The 22,615-nt window shown below is 37.9% G+C and overlaps 1 protein-coding gene across 3 annotated transcripts in view; it reads left to right on the top strand.

The window, feature by feature from the left end:
* The window catches only part of Zfand3 (zinc finger AN1-type containing 3), a 194,698-nt gene that overhangs the window by 41,965 nt on the left and 130,118 nt on the right, over nucleotides 1–22,615 (top strand). For all 3 annotated transcript variants that reach the window (XM_090355748.1, XM_090355746.1, XM_090355747.1), the window contains exon 2: nucleotides 14,342–14,382. In XM_090355748.1, coding sequence (XP_090211874.1) covers nucleotides 14,342–14,382 — 41 coding nt within the window. The remainder of the gene's footprint in view (nucleotides 1–14,341; nucleotides 14,383–22,615) is intronic.

Raw genomic sequence — 22,615 nt, 5'->3', positions numbered from 1 at the left:
CAACTACAGGCTACAGTCTTTGCTTTTCTGGAATGCCAAATTTTAGCTCCGAGCAAATTCTTCAGCAGAGCAATAAACCTTTGAAAATTGCTTTATAATGGGAATGCTGACAGACCATTAACTATAGTGGTGCAAATGCACTGCTCTGACATACATAAGGTTGTCCCAGGTTGCTAAATACAGTGTACTGTGTTGGGCAGTGTACCTTCTGTGGAAGCTTATATGTGTGTATATACAGTTCATAATGTTATGCCACCTAATTATTAATGGAGAAGCTCAAACATACCACCTTTGACAAGCAGGAGAAGTATCATTTTAGAAGGAAAGAGTAGTTTAAGCTCTGCTGATGCTGATAGCTCATTTTATATTTGCCACATTGGAAAAGGCCTAGGGTAAATTTAACATGATGCATTTAATCACCATTCGAATTACATTGCCACTGAAGCAGATCAATGTTTTCTTACTACCAATCCATTGGAACTTCTAGGTCATAAAGTATCATTATTCGGCATATTGGAAAGTCTCAGCCCAATGGAAATGTGGATTTTGGGATTTTCCAATTGCTATGAAATAGTAATGCAGGCTGTCTGGATATACATTTTCTTCATGTAAAATGAAAACTGGAACCTAAAGATATTTATATGCCCAAGGGAAGGAAGTAGCAAAAGGTTCACACTTAAAACTAAAAGACAGATGAAAAGGGATGGATACTTGATAGTACCCCATTTAATGATGGATATCCTTGCTAATAATGTGTTATGAGGGTATGTCTTATTTTTTTCTGTACTCTTGGAATCTAGCACAATTCCTGGCACATAATGTGTTATTATTTGAATTTATTGATTTGCTTTTGCTCATTTACTAGAAAACTATTTGAGACTGGTTGTGTGAGGTTCAGAATACCTTAGTTGTGTCATATTCTGTGTTCATGTTCACGAGTAACTGATTTTGCTCTTGAGATTGCTAAAGGCAATGTGAGTATAGTTGCTGAGTATGCCCTGAATTAATATAAAGATTCAGGTATATTTTGACTATAGTCATGAAATGTAAGTATATGGTAAATGGTCTGACACTATAACTAGATTGTAAATACTTGTGTCTTTTTTTTTGGTTCAGTATCTAATTAAACAACTTACCTGTTCTGTTTATGTGGCTCATTTTCTCATGTGGTTGCTGCCTACCTCAACTCTTAAGAAAGCTTATACCTTCTTGAACATTGAATACAGAGGTGTTGAGGTGAGAGTGAGTGAGAGTGCTTGTGTATAGCTAGTTTCCTTCCTCCCCAGCTGTCATGATTTACTTTGAAATGTGTGCCCCCAATTATCTTGGATGTTAGAGTTGCTTAGAAATGGTAACAGCACAGTAATTAATAAGTAATATGCTTTCCTTGTGGATGGAAAGTATGGCTGCTATGCCACTTAAAAAAGATATTGAGCTGGAAGGCTACTCTTGGGACCATGGGGGAAAATGTGCTTTTTCTTTTTCCTAGGATTGCTGTGGAGTTGTATTGCTGGAAGAAATATTAGAAATGATTTTGTTTATTCCCCTGAATTTTGGAAATTGTTGGGATTTGAGTCCCAGCTGTACCGCTTATTAAGTTACCTTGTTTTTCTTTTCTTTCTTTCTTTTTTTAATATGCAAGCACAATTCTGCAGGTTTGTTTATTTATTTAGGCCAGTACTGGGGCTTGAACTCAGGGCCTGAGCACTCTCCTTGGGCTTTCTTAAGGCTAGAGAACTACCCACTTGAGCTACAGCACCATTTCTGGCTTCTTTCTTTTTTTTTTAATTTTTTAAAAATATTTTTTATTGTAATTAATAAAAGGGTTACATGATATTTGCCAGATAGAAGGTGCATTAATTCACATACATTGATACCCTTTCACATGTCTTGGTACCCATTACCCTCCACCCACCCCCACCCCCCGTCTTGGTTTCCCCCCTTCCCTATCAATATTTCTGGCTTATTTCTATGTGTGTAGTACTGAGGAATCCAACTTGGGTCTTTGTGCATGCCAGGCAAGCACTCTACCAGTAGGCCAAATTTCTGGCCCTAAGTTAGCTTGTTTTTCTGAGCTTTCTTACTATGAAAATAGGGCTTATAGTACCTACTTAACATGTAGGTTTTCAAGGATTAACTAAAGTGCACAGAAAGTGCCTTGCTTCTGTCTTTCTTGTAACATTCTTCAATGTTAAATATCTTGAAACCTATAATATAATCTCTTGTATATATAAATGCCAAAAGAAGTAGGAAAAATGTTATAATTAGACTTAAGCTTAAAATGCTTCACTTTTACACTGTTTTTTTTTAAATGTACATTATATATGTAAAATAGTCTAACCATTTAAAAGGAAACACCTTAGTGGCATTTGTACAATCATAGTTTTGTGCAACCACTACCACTGTCTTAAGTCTAGAACATTTTTCATCACCTTGTAAACAAAAACTCTCGTGTTGGAGCGGCTATATTTTTGCTTTTGCCCCTATCCCTCGGAATTTCTAATCTGCCAATTTTGTATCGTTCAATCTCTAGCATAACAAAAAAAAATTGAAAGTAGTCATTATGATTCCATGCTTGTGAGGTTAGCACACTGTGTGGGCCATGATCTGTATTCCCTGTCCACTGCACACAAGCATGCACATGTGCACACGCGCACACATGCCCATGTACCCCCATGTGTGCATGCCTGGGGCCATGTGGGGATCCTGTGGTCATCATTTGCAGAACCTTCAAGTTGTTGTCTATAGTGGTTAATGGTTTTATATTATACTAACAAAACATGTCCTGGCCAAAAGTTATTTTTTCTTCTTCCTTTCAGTTTTGTTTCTTTGTTTTCTTGTTTTTGATTATAGCTGTGATTTTGACTTGCATCTTCCCGAGAGTTAATAGCATTTGGTGACTTAGGTGCTTTTTGGCTATTTGTAAGTCTGAGAGAAGTTAGTGTAACATATTCGCATGTTCTTTTTACCTAGATGGACTGATTAACATTTGCCACCATGTTTTTGTCTTTTTAAAGTATCCTTGATACTCTTTCTCATGTTGGTGTCAATCTAGTAAAAATGAAAATACTTTACACCTAGAAAATCAGCAATAATTTCATAATGTTAACTTAATCTATATTGAAATTTACTGTTGTTTCCCCCCAAAGACCTTTAATTCCTCCCTCCACTTTTCCAGTGCATAATCCAAAGCCAATTATGAATTGTATTTTATTATTAACTTCTCCCAGGCTCTTTTCAGTAAAGAATAACCAGTTCTTTTCTTTTCCCTGTCAGTAGGGTTTGGAAAAACATAAGTCAGTTAACTTACATTTTAGATTCACATTGCTTTCTCCTGAATTGTTTGAACATATTTGGCAGGGATACTTAACTATTAAGGTGAGGCTATAGTCTCAGTGTTCCAGTGATTAAGTGAAGAAGTGAGTTAAAGTATAGAATCATAAAAACACCTTATGTGCTCGATTTTACTTAAAGCATGTACAGTAGATTGAATTGTGGTGACCATAATGGTAGATTGCCTCCTTATTTTCGGAGCAAGTTTTGTTAGCTTACAACAAGTTGTTAAAACTGCCTTTTAATGATAGACCTTTTTGTTTGTATTTGACGAGTAATTAAGTTAAACAAGATACTATATGGTACCTTTTTCTTCATTAATATTTCTCCTAATTGTTTCAGGCATCCTTACTTGACATAGAACATTGGGGGGTACCTCAAAAAGAGAATTGCTTCTTTTTAAAAATACAAAGGAAGGGCCGGGAGTTTGGCCTAGTGGTAGAGTGCTTGCCTAGCATGCACGAATACCTGCGTTTGATTCCTCGGTACCACATACATAGAAAAAAGCCGAAAGTGGTGCTGAGGCTCAAGTGGTAGAGCTCTAGCCTTGAGAAAGTCCAAGGACAGTGCTCAGGCCCTGAGCTCAAGCCCAGGACTGGCAAAAAAAAAAAAAAAATACAAAGGGAGTGTGTATATGTGTGTTGTGTGAATGTGTATGAGTATGTATGTGTGTGCATATGCCAGTAATGTGGTATCCTTACTTAACATAGAACATTTGGGGCTACCTTAGAATACTTCTCAAAAAGAGAATTGCTTCTTTTTAAAAATACAAAGGGTGTGTGTGTGTGTGTGTGGTGTGAATGTGTATGAGTATGTATGTGTGTGTATATACAGTAATGTGGCTTAAACATTCAGTTCTCACTCACAACTGGTGCTTTACAAATTGCACTTCCTCACTACTTCTTACTTTGTGTAGGTAAATTGTAGATAAGAGTTGAGGATTTGTCTGAGGTTAGCTTCAAACTGCAATCCTCAGATCTGTTTCCTTAGTAGCTGGAGTTAGAGACATGACTTACTGGTATCCATCTTCAATAAAGAAAATTCTTAGAAAAAATTCTTCCAAAGATATACAGTTTAGAGACACTTGCATTGTCTTCTTTAGGTTTCTATGCTTGGGCCAAATATACTTAATAAATGCAATGGTGTGTAGGCTTCTGAAATTACTCCATTTTGAGTCCAAAGTGGAGAGAATGTTGGAATACCTAAGCCATGACTTCATTGTTTGTTGGTGTTTATGGTACTGGAGTTTGAATTCAGGGCCTTGTGCACTTGAGCTACACTTCTAACCCCCTTTTGTGTTCAGATAGCATCTTGGGACAGTGATCCCCCTTATACTTCCTGTGCATAAGGGATGGAAATTCTGTACCACCAAGCTTAGGTTTTTATTGCTTGATATAGGGTATCACTAATTTTCCTAAGCTGGCCTCAAACCATGGTGCTCATTTCTGTCTGGATGAAGGTCAGATTTTAAGCAAAGTAAATGCTGTGGGAATTTAGAATGAGAATAAGGTAGTCATTATACAAATAATAGAATGAACAATCATCACATACTAAAAGTCAGTTAAATATGAGTCAGGGATGCCTTTCATTTAATCATTAATAACAATTCATGTGATTTGAATGGTTCTCACAGAAATCTCAGCTATTCTTTACTATATTTTAGACTCACACAGTTCAAGTGTATGAACTCAGGAAATACTACAAAGTGAGCAAGGTATATGAAAGAAGTAGGAAATGGTCTCTTATCAGGCTGTTTAATCAAATGGCCTAGAAACAAGGAGATTTTAGTGGTTCTCTTAGTAGATTACATGTAGTTATTGTATGATCATTGACTTGTAGACTTTAGAGACCTAAATAACTCACTCTATTTTCAAATATGAAAAAATACTTAGACCCAGGGTCCACATTTTGAGGCAAGTTTATTCCTTTTGGCTCATTGCTAATATTACCTATATAGTGGCCTGTATTTTTAGACTGATGACAAAATGATAAGACTTTACAACAGTGGAAAGGAAATAGAAATTCCATTTTGCTTTGGTGGGGAAATAGTGAAATCTGTGGTGGCAGAGAAAGCAAAAAAGGTGCTCTTGAGCTTCTTTCTTTCCTCTTATCTCTCTCTCTCTCTCTCTCTCTCTCTCTCTCTCTCTCTCTCTCTCTCTCTCTCTCTCTCTCTCTCTTTCACTTTTGGTGGGACATGGGGCTTGAACTCTGGGCCTGGGCACTATCCCTGAGCTCTTCAACTCAAGGCTGTCGCCTTACCCTTTGAGCCATAGTGCCACTTCCCCCTTTCCAGTGATTAATTGGAGATAAGTCTCAGGGTCTTATGTGCCTAGGCTGGCTTTAGTGCCCAGGCTGGCTTTGAACCTTAATCCTCAGATCTCAGCCTCCTGAGTAGCTAGGATTACAGGCGTGAGCCACCGTGTCGGCTTGCTTGTTCCTCTTTTATGGAAGTTATAACAGTTCAAGTTGATATGAGGATTCCCGCCCCTCCCTCCAATTTTAGTCTTGTAGTTGCAGTGAATGACTAAAAATAGGAAATGGAAAATTTGAACTTATACATTACTTAGTTGTCTATGACCAGCTACCACTTTTCAACTTTGTCCAGTCTTCAATATGGGTATGGTGTCTTCCTAACTTCTTCATGAACTCCTTGAGAATGACCTAGAAGACTATATTACACAAAAATGTTAGAAATTCAAGCAGATAAGAGGCGTTGTTGGAATATAAATGGCAATGGCATTTTGTATGTCAGTGACATTGTCTGAACATTTTAGATTGTTTTTCATTTTTTTAAAGTCTTTTTATTGTAGTATTTTACAAGTTAGCAATTTTTTATTTTTTTGGCCAGTCCTGGGCTTAAGCTCAGGGCCTGAGCACTGTCCTTGGACTTTCTCAAGGGTAGAGCTCTACCACTTGAGCCTCCGCATCATTTCTAGCTTTTTTCTATGTATGTGGTACTGAGGAATCAAACCCAGGTCTTTGTGCATGCTAGGCAAGCACCCTACCACTAGGCCAAACTCCTGGCCCCTCATTTTTATATTCTACCATTTTTTGCTCTGCTCTTCTCTGCTTCCTGGATGTTCTGTTCATACTTGTTTGTTAACCTGAGTGCATGAAATAAAATGGTTTGAACTCTGTCATCTTCTAGGCTTGTTTTACTTTTTGACAAAGAAAGATCTAATAGTACTACTTAGGGCTACTTTTCATCTTTCATTAAATTATCCTGCCTTTGATATATTTTTCTGTAAATATGGTTAACTGAATGCTTCTGCCTGAAAGCCTGAATTATCTTAATAATGAAAGTAGATAATACATACATCACAGGATGAAGGGTAAATATTTGCTACTTGGGTAGGGCAAGTGCATATAGTATTCAAGTTTTTTTTTTTTTTAAATGGAGCAATCATTGCGAGGATAATGGGAAACAAAGCTTGGTATTTTGCCTTAGGAGAAGTGATCCTTTATAAACACATTTTGAAAATTTCATAGCCATTTAATGTCCCCCCCTTTGACTATGGGGGTTTGAACTTGGGGTCTTGTGCTAGGCTAGTACCATTCGAGTCAGTTACACCTCTCCCGTCACTCTTTCTGTTGGTTGTTTGGAGATGGAGTCCAGTTGTTTTTTTTTTGCTTGCGTTGGCCTAGAACCTTAGTTCTACAGATCTCAGCCTTCTGACTAGGCAGAGTTACAAGGATTAGCCACCAGCACTCAGCTCTGCTTTATTTTTTATTTTTTGTCAGTCTGTTGTGGGGCTTGAACTCTGGGCCTGAGCGTTGTCCCTTAGCTCTTCAGCTCAAGGTTAGTGCTCTACCACTTGGACCACAGAGCCACTTCTGATTCTCTGGTGGTTAATTGGAGATGTCTCATGGATTTTTTTTTTTGTGTCCAGGCTGGCTTTGAACCGAGATCCTTAGATCTCAGCTTCCTGAGTAGCTAGGATTATAGGCATAAGCCACCAGGGCCCCCACCACTTAGTCTTTGAGAAAAAAACCACTTGGACCTCCATAAATACAGTAGCTCCTTTTGAGGAAAGCATCCCTTCTATCAAAATAAATTGCTTCCTTTCTGTCAATCTTGTGAGAATTGTTTTTCCGCAAAGTTCCTGTTATGGCCAGGTGGCTTGTAGATTACATCTGTTTCCTGATTCACTATAATTAAGACATCCTATTAGAAGCTCCTTGAATTTTAGTTATGTACTGTTAATTAAGCCACATCCTTTTGCAGATTGTGAACCTGAGCTCAGCCAGTTGGAGCAGAGAGGCAGGGCCTGCTGGGTTAGGGCTTAAAAGGGAGCAGCTTGCCTGCTCAGTGGGCTTGTTTGCTAGATGTTTGTTGGATGGTGCACCCTTTTGCAGAAGTAAATTTTGTCTTGCCCAGTTCCTTTTGGGTTAGTGTCCTTACTCCTGTTCAGTGTCCCAACATCCTAGCTATTTCTAACATTCTCAGCTCCATGGATTTGCAGAAGCAGCATGGCTATCTGGAAAAAAATAGAAAGTTAGGAGTAGCTTATTATTATAGTTCTTCAATGATTCTGCTCCGATTTGAATTCTTAGATTTTTTTTCTCTTTGTCATACCAATTATTTGGGAAATCCTTTTATATTTTAGTGGTGCTGAAGTTTGAACTCAGGGCCTTGAATGCATTCGCTAAACAGGTTCTCTACTGCTTGAGTCATGACCCCAGCCTTTGGGTTTTATTTTTGAATAGTGTGTTACATTTATACCGTGGGGTGGCCTGGCCTAGAATCCTTGAGCTGCTTACTGAGTAGTTAGGATTATTGACCTGAGTCCCCATGCTTGGGCTTTCATTGTTTTTAGCCCTTTGAAGAACATGTTTATAATAAACCAATAGTATTATTTAATTAGTATAGATTTTCTGATTATTTTTGTGTCCAATAGTTCAATACTTGATTGAACTATAATTTACATATAGTAACACATCTAATCTTAACAATATTGGTCTTACAATAATGTGTTTTGCTGATGTCATTACAATGAACATTTTTTTTGTTGTTGTTGGTTGTGGGGCTTGAACTCTGGTCCTGGGCACTGTCTCTGAGCTCCTCAGCACAAGGCTACTGTCCCCCTTAAGCCACAGTGCCACTTCCATTTTCTAGTGGCTAATTGGAGATAAAAGTCTCATGGACTTTCAGTGCCTGGGCTGGCTTTGAACTGTGATTCTCAGATCTCAGCCTCCTGAGTAGCTAGGATTACAGGCATGAGCCACCGTGCCTGGCTACACTGAACATTTTTATCACTCCGAAATATGCCCTCCATTGGTACAGAATTCTGAAAAAATACCTTATACAATAGATGGGAATAGCGCAAATGAATTTTTAACGTGTATTTGATTTTTTGAAGGTAATTAGACAGCAGTGAGCTATTTTTCCTGACATTACTATGACAAAAATACATTTGGGTATCAGTTTTACTCTAAAATACAATTTGAATTTTCCTATGTTGTGTGTGAAGATATTCATTCAGCAGTCCTCTATTTTCTGACTAAGAAAAAAGGTGTTTTAGCTGAGTACCGGTGGTTTATCCGGAAACCTTAGCTACATGGGAGACTGAGATTGAGAGGACTGCAGTTCCTAAGCCAGTCCAGACAGAGAAGTCCATGAAACCACATCTCAACTGAAGGAGCGGGGTGTGGTGGCATGAGCCTGCCTGAATTGGCATATGGTGGTCGGGATGCATGCGGAGGCAGGGAGCTAAACCCTGTTTAAAAAAGTAGTGCACAAAATTGGCTGGAGGTTTAACTAAGTAGTAGTGCCTTGCTTGTAAGTGGGGATGTCCTACCTATGTAAACCCAGGCATTGCCAAAAAAGGTCATTTGATCAATGTGAATAGAGCAGCCTTAATACTCAACTTCACAAACATACAGTTCACATGCAGAGTCATGTGTAGTTGTAAAAAATATTATACAGAGATATCTTTCTTACCTACTTTACTGCTCATACATATTTAAGACCACAAGTTATGTAACTTTCTAATGGAAATAGAAACTTGGGAACACTAGCTTTGCCATGCTTACTATGAATATATTTTTCCAAATTTGTACATACCTCCATAGATAGCAGCTTTTAATCTTTATTAAAACCATTTTAAAGTTGTTGATATGGTATTTAAGAAGATAATATACATCTGTTTTCAGCTTTAAAGTTGTCTGACATAGAGCACAGATTTTAAGTCGATAAATGAAAACATCTGGAGGTGTTGCTGTCATTGAGAGTTGTATCTATTCATATAGTATTAGGATTATCTTCATCTTGGTATTATTAAAATGCCATCATTTCGATATTACTCTTGGCATTCTAAGGTTTTTATTGTATTGCTTCTTCTAGGTGATGTTCATAGCCCTTCTTTAATGGCAGTTACATCTTATTATTATGAGATCCCACTCTGGAATGTGCCTTCTATTGGTACAGAATTCTGAAAACATACCTGAGTATTAAATGTGTTAGAAATTGTGTCTACTGGCCAAGTAGTAGAGTGCTTGCTTAGCATGCATGATTCCTTGGTGTTTGATTCCTTGGTGTACTACATACACAAAAAAAACCAGAAGCGGTGCTGTGGCTCAAGTGGCTGAGTGCTAGCCTTGAGCAAAAGTGCTCAAGGACAATGCCCAGGCCCTGAGTTTCAGCCCCAGGGCTGGCCCCTTCCCCCCAAAAAATTACACCTACTGTTCCCTACTTCCAGAGAGATATCTTTGCTGTGGTATACTTGACCTAGCATCTAAATACTTGTGTTGCTTGGTGTCTTTCTAGACTTCCATGTCTTGGACTATGGCTTCAGCCCTTGACGGATGCTGTCTGGATACATGCTCTTGGGACCAGGAGTCCAAGGACTCTGGCTTTCCCTTTCAGATCTCCAAATGCCATGGCCCAGGCCTGAGTACATTCCCGAACCTTTTTTTTTTTTTTTTTTTTTTGGTAGGTCATGGGCCTGGGCACTGTCTCAGTGCTTCAGCTCAAGGATACCATCCTATTTATTCTTTGAGCCACAGCTCCACTTCTGGTTTTCTAGTGGCTAATTTCTCACAATCTCTAGTGCCCAGTCTGACTTTGAACTGTGATCTTCACATCTCAGCCCCTTGAGTAGCTAGATTACAGGCATGAGCCACAGTGCCAGCTTATGCCTGAACATTTTGCTTTTAATTGTTGTTGTTCTTCTTGTTCTCCTCCTCCGCCTCCTCCTCCTCCTCCTTTTTTTTTTTTTTGGAGCAGGGTAGTCCTGGGGCTTGAACTCAGGGCCTGAGCACTGTCCTTGGACTTTCTCAAGGCTAGTGCTCTACCACCTGAGCCTCAGCACCACTTCCCGGATTTTTCTATATATGTGGAGGAATTGAACCTGGGTCTTTGTACATGCTAGGCAAGCACCCTACCACTAAGCCACACTCCTGGCCCCTCGAAGCCTATTCCCTGTCTTGCTTATATTCAGTGTAAGATGATTAGTACTTAGCTCAAAAGTAAGGATTTAATTGTAAAGCAATTCCTTTCGAAAAGGTAATTTTAGGAAGAAACCCTTGTTTTAGGTTTGGGTATAAATGGTATTATGGTTTCATGTATTGAGTATTATGTACATGGTATGTTAGAGTTGAAAAATTTATGTGGAAAATGATTTGGCATTTTTATTCAGTTCATTCTTTTTTTTTCCCCTGCTTTTTAAAATAAAGGCTTTCACAATTCTACTTTTGACTAGGCAATTTATGATTGTATCTCATTTTACTTGTAATTGTTAGATGATGTTAAAGTAGGATTTTAGAAATGTGTACAGGGTCATAGTTGATGTGACTGGTTTTATGGATAGGTGTATCTTTATTTTAGTGCAAGGAACCAACACACACAAGACCAGAGGCATGTACCACACTTTGATCTTCTTGAAGTTTGGATATAAAATGTCAACACAATGCTAATCTCAATTCTAAATGGTCACATTGAAATTAGCTCTAAGAGTGAGCAGGATCCATTTTTCTACACTCTCCACACTAACCCCCCCTTATTTACAGATCTCCTTTCCTTTGTAATATTTCCTTAAAAAGAAAACTTGGCAGAATCATTTCAGTGATTGAGTGATGTGTAACCATTTTGACAAGCTGGTTGCACTGCTGAAAACCTCTTTTGTCATTGACAGCTAGAATACTGTCTGTTTGAACTAGCCTTTTTCTGTTTGCCTGGGGTGAGCTGAGAGTGATGGTTTAGTGGAATTGTTTGCTGTTCCCTAGCTGATGTAGAAATTAGACTTTCTGGCTGAAGATATACTTGGTGGGCAAATGACTGGCTTTTAATCATCTAATCTTACCCTAAGGCAATTGGAATTATTTCTTAGTATAAAGAAGGCACACTGTGGTTCTTCTTACCCTTCATTTACTCTTCCTCCCTCCCCTGGAGCCTTTCTCTTCTTTTCTTTTTTTGCCTCTCTTCTCTTGCCTCCTATCTGGTGGGTTATTAATGGAGATTAGGTTAGGAAGTGTGATTAGTTTCTGTAGGTTGGTTTCCTTTGATATAAGAAGACAATTGGTTTATATTCTAGAATTTTTTTGACCCATTACTGACCTACAGAACTAAAGAAACCAGAAGATCAGAAGGAGTTGGCTTAATTAATGTGCTGATACTGATTTTTGTTTTTTATTCTTCAATTTTTCTTGTGTATTAAGTTCTTTCTTTACTGTTGGGGATGGGAGGAAGACAGCGTCTTAAGGAACATTGATAGAATGATAGGATTACTTTTAAAATTTCTGTCTTTATAGTAAAGTTTTTTTTTTGTTGTTTGTTTCTTTGCATTTCTTTGGGTAGAAGTTGAGAGAAATCTTGAGTATGTGTTAGGAAAGAATTATAAATGAGATATTTCTAAAATTATAAAACTTACTGCTACCATAGCTGTTGATTAGAATAAATAAACAATAAATTCACTCACAAAGGGCCGGGAGTTTGGTCTAGTGGTAGAGTGCTTGCCTAGCATGCACGAAGATCCAGGTTCCATTTCTCGGTATCACATATGTAGCAAAAAGCCAGAAGTGGTGCTGTGGCTCAAATGGTAGAGCCCTAGCCTTGAGAAAATCCAGGGACAGTGCTCAGGCCCTGAGCCCAAGCCCAAGACTGGCAAAAAAAAAAAAAAAGAGTTTATCTTTTTAAGTTAAAAAGTCCTTCATTAAAAATAATTTACTGGTGCCAGCAAACCACAGTTTGCCAGGTGATCCCAGATCTAATGCAAAAGCAAAAATCACTAAGTAAGAAGTAGAGTGTAGGGCTATAGGGTGTGGCTCGAGTGGTGGAGAGTACCTTCCTTGCACCTGAGACCCTGAGTTGATCTCCGGTACTGATCCTGTTTCAAAAAAGGTGGGGGTGGCTGAGAGTTTGGCCTAGTGGTAGAGTGCTTGCCTAGCATGGACGAAGACTGGGGGGGGGAAGGGGGAGGGGAATGGGGTGGTTGATTCCTTGGTACTACATACATAGAAAAAAAGCTGGAAGTGGTACTGAGGCTCAAGTAGTAGAGCTGTAGCCTTGAGAAAGTCCAAGTCCAGGCCCTGAGCTCAAGCCCAGGACTGGCAAAAAAAAAAAAAAAAAAAAAAAAAAAGTGGGGGTGATGACAACTGAGTCTGTCTTGGTTTATGTTGACAGTGGAGGGGGGGGGCAGTAAAAGTGACTGAAAGTGAATAGTGAGATGGAGGAAAACCAGGGAAGTAATCTAGGAACCTGGGTGACAGACAGCTAAAATAGAATGTTTCAGGAATGATGGGAAATAATGGGACTCCTGTCCCCCCCGCCCTTCCATCCCCTTCTTCCCACCCTCCCCACTTCCATCTTCCTAGCTTGTAATCCTGCTGTCTCATCTCCTTTCCCCAATGCTGGGATTTGTAGGCTTGTGCTACCATGCTATGTGCCGAGGCCATCTCTAATTGTAAAATTTAGGAAAATGGACAGAGCAAAATTGGTTTATTCTCTTTGTAGGGGGGATTCTTCATTCAAGGCTCAGATATTGGGAAGGAAGCTTTTGAGAAATGAACTTGCAGATAGTCCCATTTGCTCAACATAGTGTGTTCTACTAAGTTTTTGGAAAAAAAGAATTTTAAGAACAAGTCCATCTTGTAGAGGGTCAGACAGGGAAATAGCAGGGAGACAAACTTGACAGGTCATTATTGATTGTAGACTCTGGGCTGATGTGGTGCCAGGTATTGTGCTGTGGACTGAAACATGTAGCAGGCCCTTTAGGGATAACTCAGATCCAGGGTCAGATATTCTTTTGTAATTTTTGAGCTGCTTAGGAGTCAGAAGGGGATGAGACTGAATATCTTTGCCTGGTAAGACTTTCCTGACTTAGTAACACCATGGAGAGGAAATGGGGGAGTATTCATTACTATAGTCACAGAATGATTCAGAAATGCTCTTCGTCTTAGAAGCAAAACAATACAAGGGTTCTCAGAGATCCCGGGAAGATTAATAAAATACCTTAAATGCTCATTCAAGTTAGTGTTCAGTGATTAATGACTGGTCACAGATGAAAGGACTTGGAAACTAATTTAGAAATATCTGAAGAAAGAATTTTAAACAACAAAGTCATAACGTGATTAGGATCTGAAATAGGACTAGAGTGATGGGAAAGAAGTGGCAATGAAAGTTGGAGTGGTGTCATGAAGATCCTGCATGAGAAGGCGCTTTCCCCCTGTAGGGACAGGATTTTTGTTTGCAGGGATGCCTTCATTGCATATGCTCCAAGGTGGCAATCTTTGGGGGTACATTGGCCCCTATTCTATTTCCTGGGTATATTTCAGTATTCCTAAACTTACTGTTTCCTGATCTGTTGATCACAATAATACATTGGCAAGGTAATAGATAATAAAACAAATACACACACTTTTTTTTTTCTTGAAGGGATAGGTAGTTGACCAGTATTTATTAGTTTACCAGTTTAATTGTGTGGCCAATTAGTTATTTGTGTTTCAAGCATCTTACTGTATTTTTTACTATGATGCAGAATTTTTAGATTTTTCTTTTTTTCTTTCACTCCAGGTCCAGCAAGACTATGAATCTCTGTTCCAAATGCTTTGCTGGTAAGTGCAAAAAAAGGATTTTTTTTTAAGACTTCTATTTTTCTTTTTTTCTGTTTTTTTTTAATACTAAATGATTTGGTCTTTCTTTATATTTATACTTGGAGTTCTGTTTTCTTTGCATGTAAAAGCAATTTGTCTTCAAGAACTATTTTAAGTGGTCTTCCCTGAGTGGAGGTGAAAGTTCATGTGCAGGTACTTGCACTGAGTGCACTCTTCAGTTGATGGTTGGTCTACAGAGGGATTACTAAAATGAGGCTGGCTGGCTTTCTTTCTTCCCTCCCTCCCTTTCTCCCTCACTTCCTTTCTTTCGTCAGTCCTGGTCTTGAGCTCAGGACAGAGCTCTACCACTTGAGTCACAGCACCACTTCTGGCTTTTTCTGTATATGTGGTACTGAGGAATTGAACCCTGGTCTTTGTGCATGCTAGGCAAGCACTCTACCACTAGGCCAAATTCTTGGCCCCAAGAAATCTTCATTTTACAAAGGACTTTATTGTATATACACATTTCATGCAAATAATCTAAATCTGTACTAATTATATATTTAATTTCTCTTCATCTTGACAAAGGTTGACAAAGCTGTATATTATTTAAAGTGATGAATTACATTTTAATTCCTAATATTGATATTATAGAGAATATTTTAATTAGTATTATATTGGCATAGGAGAGAAAAGCTTTAACTAAACTCAACTTTGATTTGCACAGAAGAGACTGGTCCTTTTAAAGAAAGAATAAGGGAATATAGAGGGGACTGAAAAGAATCAAGTAAAATAGTTAAAAGGAAAAAAATACAAACTGAGAAGCAATAGAGATAAGGCAGTGATCAGTTAAGATTATTATAGATCTGGGGATGTAGGGTTAAAGTAGGGCAAAATTGCCCTCTTTCTTGGTAGTTCTAATGTAAAGGAATGGCTTTCAGGTCCTTGAGAAAGATCCTTCCAAGTTATAGGGAAGACGTGTATGTCTTGAAAGGGACAGAGGTGAATTTGAAATTGTTAGGTCTTTCAATAAATGCTGTGAGAAAAGGGTTAGGTGTCGTGTTCGCTAGAACAAATACTATTTTTGTAGCCCTGAGTTTAAAGAGTCAGATGTGTTGGAGTCATACTATGGATTCAGTCTTTAGTATTAAAATGTATATCATTGTTTATCTTCTTTTTCTTTTGGTAGGTCAGAGGTTTTGAACTCAGGGCCTTCTGCTTACTTGATTTCTTGCCCTGACTGGCACTCTACCATGTGAGCTTGGTCTCCAGCCCTGCAAATTAATGTAAATTATTTCATAGACTTTTCTGCCTGGGCTGGCTTCTATTCACACTCTCTGGATATCAACTTCCTGAGCAGTTAGTATTACAAGGATCAGCTATTGGTGTCCAGCTTAAAGGATAATCTTAATTCTTGATATTTCTGTTTCACTTGTGAAAATTCCTGACACTTTTCCTGGTGGTAACCCTTTTGAACTTAATTTTCACCCATATTGGGGTGATAAGTAAAAAAGGATATTATTTTTCAAGTTACTATGTATAACTAAAATGTGTTCTTTACTATTACATTAAAAAATAATCATTTTGGGGTGAGGAGTTTGGCCTAGTGGTAGAGTGCTTGCCTGGCATGCATGAAGCCCTGGGTTCTGTTCCTTGGTAACCACATACATAGAGAAAAGCTGAAAGTGTTGGCTGAGGCTCAAGTGGTAGAGCTCTAGCATTGAGAAAGTCTAAGGACAGTGCTCAGGCCCTGAGCTCAAGCCCAGGAATGGCAAAAAAAAATCATTTAATAGCCTCCATGCTTGGTTGATCCTAATAGTGGAAAATAGACTTAACTGTTTACAATCTGTGGACTATTTTCAAATGTTTGTTTTGTTTCTTGATTTACTCTTAGATTGAATATTAGATAGGGAAATAAAACCTCTTATTTCTTCTCAAGGCTGGTGCTCTGTCACTTGAGCCACACTTCACTTCCAGCCTTTGGCTTCTTGTTTGGAGATGAGTCTCTTGGATTTGCCTGTCAGGTCTGACTTCAAACCTCAGGTCACAGATCTCAGCCTCTTGAGTAGACTTGAGAAGAAAAAAAATTAAGATATAACTTTGGATTTGAGAAAGATAAAAAGACTTTGGTTTGGGAGAAAAGTAGAAATAGCAAGAAATGCCAAAAAAGTGGGATACTTAGAAGTGAAAAAGTTGATTTGTGAAAAGAAATGAAGAGCATGGGCATTTATGGCTCTAAAAAGGTAACTAAGTCCTCAAGTGAAGGTGATGGCATTCATAACTGAGGTTGCTATAGCCCCCTCATTTTATGAAGCAGTTTTGTACAGTAATCAGCAAGTTTCTATCCTCATTTGTACAGATAAGGAATTGTCATGTTCTCAAGCTTTTAAGTCACTTTAAGAGCTGAGATTGGTTTTAGGTGTATAGATTTCCATCCTAATTTCTATTATTCCATGTTATTAGTAATGAAAGTGGTAGATTTAGATGGGATTGTAGTGAACTCAGATGAAGTAGATTTAGATTGGATTGGGCTGCAAGGATCTGGCAGTATCATTGTTTTGTTTGTAGTGTAGGGATATTTGCTTTTTCTGTGTGCTTCAGTTGCCATTTGTCTCTACATCTCCAGAGAACATCAGAGAAATGGTGTTAGAAAGTGGCACAGGCTAGCTAATTTGGGATGAGGTGTGCATATAGGATGAGAGTGTTTTTGTCTAACGAATATTCTATTTTGGTAGTGAGATTTTCATTTCTTCACATCTTATTCTTGTTCATATAACTTTTAGCTCATTAACCTTGCTCTCTGCACTATGTACTGAAGCACAGTTTCTAATTTAGTCTCTTGTGTTTTGCACTTCAGAAGATTTTTTAAAAAAACGTTTAGAAGTATGATTTAATTGCAGGTCTGTGCATTGTCAGTGGGAAGGCAAAGACGAGCTTGATATTTAGCGAGTCCAACCTGTAGGTTTAATTTGTTAAGCATTCTTGTTGGCATTCTCATGCTTTCAAATCTATGTGCACAATAGTGTTGAAAAAACTCCCTGTCCATATTTAGCAGTTGGGTTGAGTTTATGGAAAAGCCTGTCTTCTGCTTTCTGTATTTGTTCATTTGGAAATTTTGTATAGTTTATAGAGACAGTAGTGATTTGTTCCCCAGCCTCCCTGTGGATTTTGTTCCATATTACAATCTAATTCTACTACCCTGTCCTGTAGTCCTGAGCTGTTAATTTGTACATTTTGATGCAGTTTGTTTCATCTTGTGTTTTTGTAATCCAAACCGAATGTAACGAGCTGTGTGCTTTAGGGACCTGGCTTTGCCTTGCCAATTAGAACAAAGTGTTACTGAGAAAGAATATGTTTTAAATAAAACATGGCACCTTTGAGTGGAACTGACATTCATTTGGGAATAAAAAGATATAGTTTTAACTCTTTGACTCACAAAGATAGTCAACATTTCAGGGGGAAAGAAGACCAAGAGAGAATACTCCATAAGTTGGTATTCTACATTTAAAAACTTGGTCATTTCAAATATATTTTTCTTTGACTATTTGACACGTAAGCAAAAATTTTCTAAATCTTTGAGAATTTTTAAATTTATTTATTTATTTTTTATTTTTGGTGTGTGTGTTTGTATTGGTTAAGGCCAGTGTGCTATTCCTTGAACCACAGCTCTACTTTCACCATTTTGGTGATAAATTGGCGATAAGAGTCCCATGGACTTTGCCTGCCTTGGGCTTATTTTGAACCACAGTCCACAAATTGAAGGGTCCTGAGTAACTCAGATTATAAGTGTAAGCCACTGGCATTCTGATATCTGAGTGTTTTAACCATTGTCTGCTGTGATTTTTGAATTGTGTCCATTAAGGAAGGTAAGGATGTATGAAATCAATATTTGAATCATGATCCTCAGATCGGCGTCTCCTGAGTAGATTAGAGGCGTTAGCCACTGGCACTTGGCTAGCCCAGACACTTCATAAGCTGGTAGTTTACCAATTTGCTACTCTAGCAATATTAGAATTTTGTTTTTAGTAGAGAAATTCTAGAATTCAGTATCAGTATAATGAATGTATGGTGTTGCACATGTTCCTCTCTTTTCAGTAGGAGTTATTTTGACAACAGCATGTATTGTGTCAAAAGCTTTGAATTAAAGATATCAAGAGGAAAATTCAGACTTGATGATGAGTTTAGACATTTTAGTGTTATTAACCTGCACAATGAGAGAGAACAAGAATGCATTTTTATGCAACAATAAAATTTATTTTAAAAGTACTTAAGCATGTACCTTATTGAAAACAATATGCAAATCAGTAAATGTGGCATATTACATCAGAATGAAGGATACAAACAAATGCTCATCTTAATGACATAGAAGAAACATTCAGTAAGCATTCAGAATTCAGCATTGCTTCCATATAAAAATTTTGAATGAATTAGGAACAGAAAGTACTAACTAAACATATTTATTAAAGGCTATGGATGAGAGATGCACAGCTGGTACTTTCCTGGAGAGAAGCTGAAGACAAAAAGATATATATATTTTTTTGATGGATCTTGGGGCCTGGATCCTGTCGTTGAACTCCTTTGTTATTCAAGACTAGTGATTTACCACTTTGAGCCACAGCTCCACTTCTGGGTTTAGGGTGGTTAATTATAGACAGTCTCATGAAATTTCCTGTCCAGGCTAGCTTCTAACCTTGATGTCAGATCTCAGCCTCTCCTAAGTAGGTAGGATTAGAGGTGTGAGTCAATAGTGTCCAGATTGATAACCCATTTTAATAGCTTTTATAAACATAGTTTTGGAAGTCTTAGTACAGTTCGGAAAGGGATGGCAGTGAAGGGTGATAAAATAGGAATAACAGTCCTTTGTTTTATATGACATGGCTTCATATTGAGAGACAGAAAACAGAACTCATAAGTGGATTCAGTAAAGCTTCAGGATATAATAAAATCAACATACAATTGGGAAATTTTTGTGAACTGGTAATGAACATATTGAAAAAGAAACTAAGGAAACAACCTCATTCATTAAAATTCCAAAAAATAAATTTCCTGGGGGAACTGAGTTACCTCTGCAGTGATTGATGAAAAGAGTTACAGAGGACATAAAAATATGGTAAAAGTCCCATGTTCATGGATCGGAAGAATCTGAATTGTCAACCTATTCCTACTATAAACAACAGCCCACAGATTAAGTGCAGTCTATTTGAGAATACCAGTGACATTCTTCACAGAAATAGAAAAGCAGCTAAAATTTGTATGGAATCACAAAAGACTCCGAATAGCCAAAGTAAGAAAAAAATTATAAGCCTTGCAGCATCTGACTTAAAACATCCTATAGAGCTGAAGTTGCCAGGCGTTGGTGGCTCACGCCTATAATCCTAGCTACTCAGGAGGCTGAGATCTGAGGCTCGAAGTTCAAAGCCAGCCCAGGCACTAAAGTTTGTGAGATTATTATCTCCAGTTAATCACCAGAAAACTGGAAGTGATGCTATGGCTCAAGTGGTAGAGTACTAACCTTCAAAGCTCAAGGACAGTATGCAGGCCTGGAGTTCAGGGCCCATAACTAACAACAACAAAAAAGTTGTAGTTTGCAAAACAGCCTGGTACCGGCACAAAAAGACACATAGACCAGTGGCTACTAAATTTAGAAAGAAAGTCAACCTAATAGCAACCCCTACTCCCCAAATTGACCTAAAAATGGATAAATAATCTGAATACACATTTTTTCAAAAAGAGGATGTGCTAATTGCCAGTTAATATATAAAAATGCTCAACATCACTCATGAGAATGCAAATCAAAACCAGAATGAATATAATATAAAAGACAAAAATTCTGGTGAAGACAGGGTGGGAATTTATACTCTATTGATGATGAAATGTAAATCATTATTAGATATTATGGAAAATAGGATAGATTCCTCAAAAAGCTAGAAATAGAATTACCATATGGTCCAGATATCCTGGGCATATAGTCAAAGAAAATGAAGTCAGTATGTCAAAGAGATTGCTGCACTGTCATGATTATTGCAGTGCTGTCCACAGCAGTGAAGATGGGAAGCCAGCAAAGGTGTTCACCAAAGTCAGTAGATAAAGAAAACATGGTATATATGCACAGTGCTGTCGCATCCTGTCATTTGGTGACAGGACAGGAATCACGGGTAAGCCAGGCAGACAAGATAAATGCCATACATTCTCACTCAAATGTGAGAAGTGAAAAAAAATTATAGCAGAATAGAACAGGAAAGATGGAATGGGAGGTAAGACTAGCTTGGTTACCAAAATTCAGTGAGGGTAAATAGGCTGATGTGTTCTCTAGTACATTAGGCTACTTGTACTTCACAACAATTTATTACACATTTATAAATAACTGCATGAGCTTGAAGGTTTCCAGCCTAAAGAAATAAATTTTAAGGGACTTGAAATGCTAATTATTGTGATTTGATTGTTAGATATAGGTATACAACTGTCATACTGTGCCCAGTAAAGGTATGTAATTAAAAATAAATGGAGGGCTGGGAGCACAGCCTAGTGGTAAGGTGCTAGCCTAGTGTGCATGAAGCCCTGGGTTCGATTCCTCTGTACCACCTTCACAGAAAAAGTCCCCAGGACTGCCCCCCCCAAAATGGATTTCTTGTAGGAAGCATGTGTTAGTGGGCTAGTGCTCCCACCTTCTCTCCTCCCTCTCCTTTCCCCCTCCCTCTCTCTCCCTCCCTCCCTCTCTTTCTCTTTCTCTACCTCGGGTTGAACTCAGTATATTGAATTTGCTGGGCTGGTCCTATATGACTTGAGCCACGCCTTCAGTCCTACTTTTTCCTAATTTTATTTTGGAAATGAGCTTTTCTGAATAATCTGGCCTCAAATTATGATTTTCCAGATCTCAGCTTCTGAGTAGGAATACTCAGTGTGTACTGTGAGTAGATAGGATTTGGGGTCTTTTTAATCTTAATAGCCTCTTTTCCTCCCTTCACATATTTAGATCCTTTATATTCGAATGTGATGATTGGTAACATTAGGTTTAAGTATGTAATTTGATACTCATTTCCTGTTTGTCCTATCTTTTCTTCCTCTTCCCCTGTTCTCTTTTGGGTTAATTGATTTTTTAAAAAATGACTGTAGTAAGATCTCTTTTGTTAAGTTCTTTTTGTTAGTACTTACTTTAGGATATGTTCTCTACATCTTTCTCACAATCTGTCTTTAAGTGATAATATGACTTACAATATAAAAAGTTTATAATAGTATAACTTTATATACTTTTTCCCTCCTGACCTTTTTTGTACTACTGTCATACATTTTGCTTTGTATATATTATAATACCTCAATATTGTGGTTCTTTTCTTTTTTCATAGCCAATTCTTTTTTTTTTTTTTTCTTTTTTTCTTTTTTGCCAGACCTGGGCTTAAGCTCAGGGCCTGAGCACTGTCCTTGGCTTTTTTTTCCTCAAGGCTAGAGCTCTACCACTTGAGTCTCAGCACCACTTCTGGCTTTTTCTAAGTATGTGGTACCAAGGAATCGAACCCTGGTCTTCGTGCATGCTAGGCAAGCACTCTTCCACTAGGCCAAACTCCCAGCCCGTCATAGCCAATTCTTGTTTTAAAGATAGTTAAGAAAAAAAAATCATTTCGTTTGCTGGTATAATAACTTTTTTTTTTTTTTGCCTGGGCACTGTCCTTGGGCTTTCTTTTTTTTTCCATATATTTTTTATTGTAAGTAATAGAAGGGTTACATGATATTTGCCAGATAGCTGGTGCATTAATTCCCATACATTGATACCCTTTCACATGTCTTGGTCCCCATTTCCCTCCCCCCACCCCCATCCCTCATCTTGTTTTCCCCCCTTCCCTATCCAATTTCAAATAACCAAATACAAATATATCTGATATATCAGGTAACAAAGTGAGATAGTGTAACAATATGAGATAACCAAGAAGCAGCAAAAGTGATGAGAGATAACATAGTACCTTAAGATCAACAATCATTCATTATATGGCTTATGCTTACATCATATTTTAAATGACAAGTTTAACAAACAAGTGTTCAAGGAGGGAATCTCTAATTACAATCACTGGGACTTAGTATTTAGAACTTAATCAAAATTAGGCTAAGGGTTTGTATGTCATAGAAACATTAATTTATGAAATAAAACATTATGTCTATAGAGTCATAGGTTTTTATGTCTATATAGTTATGTTTGTATTCCATTACCATGTCCATAGCTTTGGGTATGCAGTTATTGAGTCCTCACTCTTGTACTCTTTGG

This window comes from Megascapheus bottae, chromosome 22 (assembly GCF_031878675.1).
Source record: "Megascapheus bottae isolate mThoBot1 chromosome 22, mThoBot2.hap1, whole genome shotgun sequence".
Classification (NCBI taxonomy): domain Eukaryota; kingdom Metazoa; phylum Chordata; class Mammalia; order Rodentia; family Geomyidae; genus Megascapheus; species Megascapheus bottae.
The sequence above is the reverse complement of the archived record's forward strand: the minus strand, read 5'-3'. Positions and strand labels throughout refer to the sequence as shown.